Source organism: Pezoporus wallicus, unplaced genomic scaffold (genome assembly GCF_028554395.1).
Source record: "Pezoporus wallicus isolate ANWC-B61680 ecotype Strahan unplaced genomic scaffold, APGP_CSIRO_Pwel_v1 contig_6816, whole genome shotgun sequence".
NCBI lineage: Eukaryota > Metazoa > Chordata > Aves > Psittaciformes > Psittacidae > Pezoporus > Pezoporus wallicus.
The window spans coordinates 55,416-65,803 of NW_026635926.1; the positions used below are offsets into that span (position 1 = coordinate 55,416).

The following is a 10,388-nucleotide window of genomic DNA, read 5'->3' on the forward strand; positions in this document are numbered from 1 at the left end:
ATCTATATTCAGCAACTGAATACTGAAGAAGTTATATAAAAAATAGTATGTGACGCTATCTAGATTCCTACACCAGGTACTGTGATAATAAGAAGCTGACAAAAGGTAAAGCTGAATTGATTTTCTTCCTTGGTTAAATACAGTTGACTTGTGTTTTATAGTTCTGTGTAACTTCAGCAGTTGTGTAGGTTAGGCATTGCTGAAGACCTGTCATATGCAGTGTGTGTGTGTGTGTGTGTGTGTGTGTGTGTGTGTGTGTATACATATATATATATACACATGACATTTGGAGTTTACTAGTCCTGAAATAACTCTGCTCAGTATCCATTATAAGCAATGGTTCAGTTTTATGTAATTCCATGTTACATGTTGGATTATATTTTGTTGGATATACAACCTGCATCAAAATAGTGGCACTAATGTAGTGCACTAATGTAGTTCTGTATCTACCGTCCATGAAGCAACGAGCAGCTGAAATATGTACTAGAAGCTTTAACAAATGTATAAGCTTGTGGAAGAGTAGGCAAGTGCCTGATTCCTGCTTATGTTATTGAACAAATTCTTCTGAAATAATAAATTATGAGAGTGTTCTGAGAGTTGAGTTGGAAATGGATGCAGATTAATTTTTGTGGAGATTTTAAAATTATTAATGGCAAGCATTCTCTTTCTTTGAAAAATAGCTTGGAGCTGGGGAGTGGGGAAGGCTTTTGTAAGTTCAGTGCTAGAGCCATATGAGTACAGGGTCCCTTTTGAGTCCGTGTTTTGGTGAACAAAGTATGTTGTTTGTAGTAACTCTGCTTATTACTAGATAAGGCTATAAACAGAACTAATGTGGATTACTTTGTCTGTTAAAACCTTCAAGTTTTATTTTTGTCAAATTCTTTTGCCCAGTATTTCCTTGAAAACTGGAAGAAACGGAAATGCACTACTTCTGTAGTTCCGTGCATTCCAGCAGGTCTCTGGTGCTCCTTGTTTTGCTTTGCTGTGAAAGAATACCCAACCTATAGAGCTTTAGAAGACCACTTAATGCTGGGCTTCTTTAGAAAAGAGATGTTAGAACAACTTCCATGTCAGAAGAGCCTACACTAAATTGTGTTTCTTGTGCATGTTACTATCTTCCTCTAACTATGCATAACTAAGTATTTTTTTTAGTCCCTCTTTGTAGGTCAGGGAACAGAGATGTTTTCTGCCCATGTAAACAGAAGAAATGTTGCTACTGAATTGATTACATACTTCTAGGCTTGGCATGCCTCATAGGTTAATGAGTCTCTGTTCAAACAAATCTGTGATTAGTGAATTTATGGTTCACTGTAGTAGTGCTTTAAGCCAAAGCAAACTAACTTTGATTCTTCTATCTATGAAGAATGAACTAATGTAACTTAATAAGATTCAACTGTACAACCACCAAACTAAGTATATTGGTAGTTATGATGTCCCTAATATTTCATGTGCAGTTTGAATTCTATGTAAGTTATTGCCTTAATTATTAGATAAATTATTTCTCCACTTAGTATTTGTTCCCATTTTAAATTCTCTTGAAGAAATCTGTCTCTTAGGTAGTGAATCTGGTAACTTTCAGTTGACAGTACAATATTTAAATTACTGACAGCGTTAGTATCCTGGAATCAGCTGACTGAGCTCTTAAGCTGTGAAACTTCTTTACTTAGTAATGCACTGTTAGAAAATCAAGGGGTGTAATCTGTTTTCTTCAATGAAAACTTAAGAAGGTCCCGCACATCATAAACTAATACTTTATTTAGCCCTACTTATAATAAAGTGGGGCTACTTCAAATACAACCATACTATGTCCTATACTGGAAGTAAATGCCTAAATCGAGAGTAGTTATAATAAGCAAGAGCTAAATTATACTCTGTTCATTAGTTATTCCCAAAATAGTGAGAACATCTTTGAGGTCCTTGTGGGTGTGATAAGACTTTGTATGTCCTACCCCTCTGCATTTAGCATGTGCAGCCATCTCAGTGCTTTAACAATGTAGATGTCTGTGTAACTGTTAAAAATACTAAAATGCAGTGGGATTGCAAGTGCACTTTAATCCAAAGCATGGAAAAAATCTGTGATCAGCAGAATAAATAACACCAAGTACAGCTTTTAATCTTCTTGATTTTATTTTTTTTCTTAAAAATCTAAAAAGAACAAAGTCAAATTAATGAGTGTGGGGGAGGGAGGAGATGGTACAAGAATCATGTTGAGACACAGTTTTGTCATCTGTTTTGTGGAATGGAAATTAGAGGAATACTCTATGAAAGGAATAATAGTATGAAAAAAACTTGGTATAGAATAAATGGGAAGAGTTGTAAGTACTAAGAACATGGCTTATTTTTAAACAAAAAAGTGCATAAACTGCTTGAATATTTTGAGATTTATTATCCTGTAAATACTGCATTACTCATTTATATGTCTTCTGGTTTTAAGCTACTTTATTAAAAGCTTATTAACTTTTACCTTTCAGAACAGGCATGCTACATAACTTAACAGCACCATGCAATGCTAACTGTGGATGTTCACGGTCTATGTACTACCCAGTTTGTGGCAGAGATGAAGTACAGTACTTCTCTCCTTGTTTCGCAGGATGTGCATCACTTGTTATTAACAAGACGGAAAAGGTACTTTATACTGTGAAGGTAGCTAACATGGTCTGTTCTGGTTACCTGCAAAATATATTCTGTATTGAAAATATTCTTCCCTTAGTATGACAGCAAATAATGGTATTTATGAATCAGTGATAGTTACTACAAGAAAAATGGGTGTGGATTGGAAACACATATCTAAGTAGGATGAATGTTGGTACGTGTCATTGTCCAATACTCTGACCAGGTGCTTTTAGATATTCCTCTTGTGGGGGTGTCAAATTTACTTGTGACAGATGATGTTACACAGGAGTTATGATTCAGGAGTGTGATAAAAATATGCAGAAAATACAGTACAAGTTACATTTAACAAAACAGCAATTTCAATACGAAGTTCAGTCACAATACCAATGTGATTCCTGCTACTGGTCTCTATTACATACTCCTATCCCTGTGCTGAGCCTTCCTCATCACTTGGAGTGCATACCTGGGTTGAAACTAGGTCAAATCCATTTAAAGCTCTCTTCAAAATTATTTTGCTGGTTGCTTGATTTTTATAATTTATGTTGGGCTGAGCTCCTTTCCTCTCCTCATGCTGGTCTGTCTAACTCAGGGAGATTTTCACAATGTATTAACGAATTTGAGGAGAATTGCACCAGGAGTTGATCTGGTCAGCTGACATAGCTGTTTCTTTTCTGTATGGATTTTTTTGCAATAGATGTGGTCATTCATATTTTTGTATAGTATTATGTACTGCATATCATCATGCTGCTAACTCTAAAATCTTTAGTTTTAAGATTTTGCTTTGTTTGAATTGTGTGGGCTTTTATTTTAATGCTTGTACCTAAAACTTGCTCCACACAAAATGGAGACTATAGCGGTCTTTAGATCCTCAAACCAAAAATACCTTTTGCTCAGGTGAGCTGGATCAGTCAAGCTCTGCTGAACCAGTTTTAAAAATGAGGGTTACAGTGTCATGTAATCATCAGGAAATGGACTGTTTCTCCTATGGCAAAGTCAGGAGTTATTCCTTGTATTTAGTGTGATGCTAACCCAATTAACATCTGCCATATTAGTATTACTTAATGTCATTCTTGACCTAATCTTTCTTTTATAAATTATTTGTAGATGTACCACAACTGTTCCTGTATTGGGAAACCAGAAAGACAAGCTGGTTTAGAAGACCTCTTCTGTGAAGCTGTCTCTGGGAAATGTCCAACACAATGCAAACTTTTACCTTTATTCCTGACCTTCTTCTTTTTTGCTGTTGTTTTTACATTTATGGCTGTTACTCCAACAACTGTAGCCATTCTCAGGTACCCTTTTTAGAGCTGAGAAATAGGTAGACTTCTTGTGAAAGCTCAGATGAGTGAAATATCCTAATTTCTTTTGCTTTGGAATGTGGACTTAAACCAATGTGCAAGGGACTTCTTATTTTAGTACTTTTTGTAGTAAGCAAGCAGCACTTGAAGCAGAGGCCTGTCATACCATTGTTCACTAGTTCTGTAGTTACATTTGGTTAGTAGATTGAACATTTCTACATCTTTCCTACTTGTGGTAAAATCGCACTTTTATGGGAGTAGTCCTCTGACTGTTTTAGTCAAAACAAGAAAGAATAAATGTACTATATGCTCGGATAAAGAAAGTATAAAAGTGGCCTGTGAAATCCTGTGTGCCAGGATTTCAGATTGTACCAGAAAAACAACAAAATAGCAATCAATGTTGTATTCTCAACCTCTCATTCTTGTCTCAGTTCAGAGTTCTGACTTGCAAAATTGAAGTCTGTTGAGAACTACAGACTACCTTTCATATGATATTGATGTTATATGTATGGTAGTCTATTATATAAAATACGACAGCATGTATATGGCTGTTAACCAGTGGTTTGACTCTTTCAGACTGGTGAAATTCATATGCAAGAAAGCTAAATTTTTTTTTTTTTAAATAGATGGACCTTGTTCTGAAAGTAAAGCTCTTTTACTTTATGTTGAAATCTGACTTGCACCTCTAATACTTCTAGAGAGAAAATGTTCATGATGTGTAGGGATGCAGTATACATGTGATGCTTTGGGAGGGTATGATTAGATGCCCTTTTTACAACTTCCTAGGTAGGGAGTTCGGGAGGGGAATGTTACACTGCAACGGTGATTTGTAGAAGCCTCTGCTTCAGGGTTGGTGTAAATCTAGAATTAACAGCTTGGAATTAACAGTTTGTTGTGTTAGTGTCAAATCAGAATGACGTGAAGTGTTGCATCATCTTCAAATCTGAGCTGACATAGTTTTATAGTCATAGTTTTATTTAGATAATTCTAAGCACTTGGAATTTTTAATCTTTGTATACTTCAACTGAAACAGTGAAACAGTTCTTATGGAAGACTGTAGAGCAGTTTAAATGTGCAAACCCTAATTTAAATACCTAAATCATGGAATAAATTACTACACTATGTTCTGATACTTTTTTATCAGGCCTATTTTGTGTAGGTTCAAATTTAAACCCATGTGTTTGTAAGAGTGTTCTAGTGGTAGGAGTAACAACCCGCACTATGCAAAACTAATTCTTTCCTCTACTTTCCTGTATGGGAATGGCGATCCTAACAGTGGCTGCTCATAATCTCTCATTTTGGATGTTTTTCTGTGGTTGTCGTACATATTCCAGAATGGTGGAATAATTCCTGAATATAAGAACTCATAGCAGCCTTCCAGTATCTGAAGGGGGCCTACAAGGGTGCTGGAGAGGGACTCTTCATTAGGGACTGTAGTGATAGGACAAGAGGTGATGAGTTCGAATTTAAACAGGGGAAGTTCAAGTTAGATATATGGCGGAAGTTCTTTACTGTGAGGGTGGTGAGGCACTGGAATGAGTTGCCCAGGGAAGTCGTGAACTTCATCCCTGGTGGTGCTCAAGGCCAGGTTGGACAGAGCCTTGGGTGAGATGGTTTAGTGTGAGGTGTCCCTGCCCATGGCAGGGGGGGTGAACCTGATGATCTTAAGGTCCTTTCCAACCCTAACTATTCTATGATTCTATGATATTATGCTCTAATGGTATCTTAAAGTTAGAAAAAATACTTAAATTTAAAACAGGTATCTGTTTACTAGGTAATGTAAACCAGAATCTGTTTACCAGATAGTAAATGGTAAATCAGTGGTATCTGTGGGACATTCCTCTTCTTTCTGTTCCTATCTGTAGGGGTTAATTCATATAAAAAGAAGAGCAGAATTACTGTAAGTGTACTTTGAGTGTGCTGAGGCACTGGAACAGGTTGCACAAAGAGTTGTGAATGCTTCATCCCCGGCAGTGTCCAAGGCCAGGTTGGATGGAGCCTTGGGTGACATGGTCTAAGGGGAGATGTCCTTGCCCATGGCAGGGGGGTTGGAACTAGATGATCTTAAGGTCCTTTCCAACCCTAGTTATTCTATAGTTGTATGATTCTAATATTTAAGTAGTAGAGTCTTTTTCGCACTGACACTGCTTCAAAGATACAGTTTGTTAAAGAAAACAGTGCTGTAACTAAATTGCCTAAATGTAGTTAGGCTATATTTAATCTTTATCGTACTATTTTAAAGACACTGGCAGGAGAAAAGTGGTGCTGGTGAAATATCTGAGAGAAATAGGTAGGAGATGAGGAGGTAAATTTTGGTAGTTATTAAATCAACATGTTGATTTGTATAACATAGGCCAGAACTGATTAATTGTAAGGTCGGGTAACTACATATAAAGGTTATGGGTAATACAACAGCTTGTGATTTGCTGAAGTCTCAGTTAATCTATTACTTCTTTAGGAATAGTAGCTCAAGATTGCATTCTAGCACTGTCCTTTACTTTCTTACTTTTTCTGTGGAAAAAAAGATGCTCGATAGTATTATCAGGGTGCTGCTGGTAAGCTAGCTTTTTATTTATACTATTTGTTAAACTAGTTCAATCTAAAATTCTTGGAGAAATTGGAGTTCCTCTTTTGTCAAAATACCTTTTGAAGTTATTTGCTTACTTGTTCTGCATACTGGTTTTCTAAAACTTTCTGCAACTAACATGTTAAAAGGGTGTATTAAGACAAAGCATATTCACTGAGGGACAAAGCAGAAAAACAGAACAGGTAAAAGTTGTTTACTAAGTCTTAAACTGCAAATCTTGTTTACAGGTGTGTGCCAGATAAACAGCGCTCATTCGCTCTTGGAGTGCAGTTAGTGTTTGTACGACTACTGGGTATGACTTTCTTGTTGAAACACTTGCCTCTGAATAATCTACTTGCTTGATGTTTTTCTAGGCTTAAAAAATAATGCAGTAACAAGCTTTCAGAGGAGCTTCAAGCAGCCTGTTGTTGGCTTATAGAGTACACTTGTTATAAGGCAGATGCCTTATAACAAATTCCTTTTAAATAGGGCATGCATGCTCATTTTAGCCTTTCTTCTTATCAGAACAAACAAAATAAAAGTAATTACTATTCTTTAAGCAAAAGGCACCTGCTGTTGCTTCCCCAAGAAGAAAACCTATTCTGAAAGTTAAAAAATAAGAAATCAGCGATGTAATAGAAAACAGCTGTTTGTAGTTAATATCTCAAGTTCCAGAAGTTAAAAGAAAGTGACGCAGTCTCACACAATCATATTCTTATTGGACATGGCAATATATTTTGAAGTGGAAAGGTTGTCTTCCCTCTTCTGCCTTCCCTTTAAATTCCTTTGACTAATTTTAGCCTTTATTGAATTTGTAGATATTTGTACATAAGTAATTAATAAGCTTATATGTGGGAAATCTACTAATTAAATTCTAAACCTAAGTGCCTCCAAAATCTCAGTAAGGTGAATCGCCTTAAATAAAACACTAACTTAAACGTAGGTATTCTCTGAACCACTCATTTGATTTTTTTTTTTTTTTTTCCTCTTTAAACTCTTGTTTTAGTCTTTACCATTTTAAATAGCATATGTAGTTCAAGACTGGCTCAAGGCTCAGTTACTGGTTAGGCTTTTATATTTATATTATATTTAGTACTGCAGCCATTCCCTGTCATTTGAGATCAAATATCATAGAATCCAAGAATGGTTTGGTTTGGAAGAGACCTTAAAGCTCATCTAGTTCCAGCCCCCTGCCATGAATAAGGACACCAGCCACTAGACCAGGTTGCTCCAAGCCCCATCCAACCTGGCTTATGAGTTCTGATTTGCTCTACTTACTGGAATTCCAATTATTCCAAGTCATTCTACTAATAAAGCACAACAAGAGTAAATATCGTCACAGGTATTAATTAGCAGGGAGGTATTGTTAAGTGTTTTGTGAGGGCTTCTCTGATTCATTCTACTCGGTTATCTGTGGCAGAATCTCAACTCTTGACTTCACTGTGTAGCAGAGGATAGTAGAACTTTTTGCACTGTCTGTATTAACTGTCACCGAAGAAGGTGGCAACAACATTGATACCAGCAGGATATTTATGCTGTACATTTTAGGAATCACACAGGGGTCCTAGACAGAATAGCTGTGTTGAGGCCGTAGCTGCTGAGTAGCTCAAGAACAGTTTAAGCCTTGAATAGGTTAGGTAGACATGTAGTGGTCAGCCTGGAGTGTTTATGATAAAATTGGCTGTACTTGGATGCAAAACACTTGTGCTTTACAAAGCACTGTGTAACAAAAATCACACAAGTCTTGACATATTCTATGCGAATCATTTTAAACACTACTCACTTTATGTTAGTTTTTCCCTGGAAGCTTGGCTGCATCTAAGGAGTGGGAAAAAAATAAACATTGACATTGACTGAACATATCAACATAATAATATGTTTGGTTTGTGCATTTGGAACAGGTTAGTGATGAGCTGAGTGAAGGGACTTTTTTCCTTCAGTTAAAATCCTTCTTACTAGCTGTTTTCCCCTGATTTCAATCACACTTTTTTTTTTTTCCAATGAAAACTAAGGAAGCTGAGGAGGTCAAATCTTTTGAACAAATCTCTTGCTTGATAAAATGAGACCTGTATAAAGAATTAATTAACCCACACCTTACCTGGTGAGAATCACGGAAGAGGCACACTTGCTATGTAATATGAGCCCTATGATTTTGATTAAAATGTTTACTGTGTGGCTCTCCCATTTTATCCTCTCACCATGTCTAGGCATTTCACCATACTTATTAAGATCAGGTAAGGTTATTCTGAGTAACTGAAAGTTCTTACACGTTGCTGTGTTTTTTTAGGTACTATTCCTGGACCAATTTTGTTTGGTGTCGCTATAGACAACAGTTGTACTCTGTGGGATATTAATGACTGTAACACTAAAGGAGCCTGTTGGGTTTATGACAATGAAAGAATGGCTTATCTGCTGATGGGCATAAGTAAGTGGCTTCTTCATATTAAGTACATGTACAGTGTAAGATATACTGACTTGGACTGCTACATAGGTATTACTTTAAAATGGAACCTTAAACTTGTTTTTAGCAGCAGTGTTTTTTATAAAGTGTTAATTTTTCATAAGTGTTTAAACACGAAATAATAATTGGAAAAACCAATTGAATGGCTATTAGAAATTACCTAGAAAAATATTTCCAATAACAGTAATATAAAAATAGTTTTGTTCTTTGGTTTTTCTTCATTGTCACACTTTATCTACTGAATTCTAAGGAATTGGGCACATGTTTTAGTCTTACCCCTCAGTTTGTTGGCATGTTAGGGTCTGAGGAATATTCTTTCTTGTCATATTTCAGTTTTTTTTCCCCAAATTAATATCAAGGTTTTGAAAATATCTCAAACACTAGTCAGAAATTTTCCCAACTTATATAACAATCTGTTCCCTTACAGTATGTGAGATATGTTATGTCTGGGGGAGGGAAGGCAGGCTAAGCTTGCATCTGTGATAACTGCTTTTGTGCTGTCTTCTAGCAACTGTAATACAGTGCATAAACTGAACTGCTGACACCTAATCTTGAAAGTGAAACTACAGGAGTCACAACTTGAGGTTTCAGTATCTCTCAGGCATATTTGTAATAAAATATAATGCCTCCTCTTTTTCACCCCTCTCTTTGTCCCGCACCAAGTTGCACAAACACCACTGTACCAGTGAGTAGTAAGTGAACAACCTTTTAGGGTAGCTGAGGAGAATACTTAACAGGTATGTATGTGTGGAGTTTCAGTTTGTGGCAAAAAGAATATCGGTACCATGAAATACCATATGGGAACAAGAAATAAGGCAGACTTGCACTTCAGGTTAGAATGTGGTGAGTAAATACAGTACTGAAGTAATGGCAATAGCTGCTACAAGCAGGAACTCTCAGGCAGGTGAGTGGTCTGAAGTTGGAAGACTGCCTTTACCTGCCCTTTGCAGTTCATGTAAAATATGCTGAAATTCACAGAATCCATTTTAAAGTCTTAGCTTAATTCACCATATGAAACTTCAGTAGCAGCTGAAATACTGTTATCTGCTATTAAAGGTGACTGCAACAAGGATTCTCTGTTCTTTGCATTCAGGTGCTTTTTGCAAAATCATCACAATCATCTTCACAGTCATGGCAGTACGTTTGTATAAGCCTCCCACAGCCAGTGCAGTCCTCTCATGAAAGGATTCAGAAATGGTATCGGCCGTACACACATAAGTCAGGAGCTAACGGGACCTTTCAAAAGCAGCCAATAAGAACAACACTTGTACCATAGTTTGTGTACCTAAATAAAATTTAGTTTGTCTAAATAAAAAGATCCTTTTTGATTCTTGAGCAACTAAAAATATTTGTGAATGTGCATAGTGTTCTCTGACTTGCTAAGCATACTTTTTAGAATTCCATTGTGTACATCCAAGAAAGTGACACTTAAATTTGCAGTCTGATTTTT

General features: G+C 36.4%; 1 protein-coding gene across 1 annotated transcript in view; it reads left to right on the forward strand.

The window, feature by feature from the left end:
* SLCO4C1 (solute carrier organic anion transporter family member 4C1) overlaps positions 1–10,156 on the forward strand; it is a 31,323-nt gene extending 21,167 nt beyond the window's left edge. The window contains 5 exon segments of the mRNA XM_057398658.1: positions 2,472–2,625; positions 3,718–3,905; positions 6,726–6,790; positions 8,765–8,902; positions 10,032–10,156. Coding sequence (XP_057254641.1) covers positions 2,472–2,625; positions 3,718–3,905; positions 6,726–6,790; positions 8,765–8,902; positions 10,032–10,156 — 670 coding nt within the window.
* The last annotated feature ends 232 nt before the right edge of the window (positions 10,157–10,388 follow it).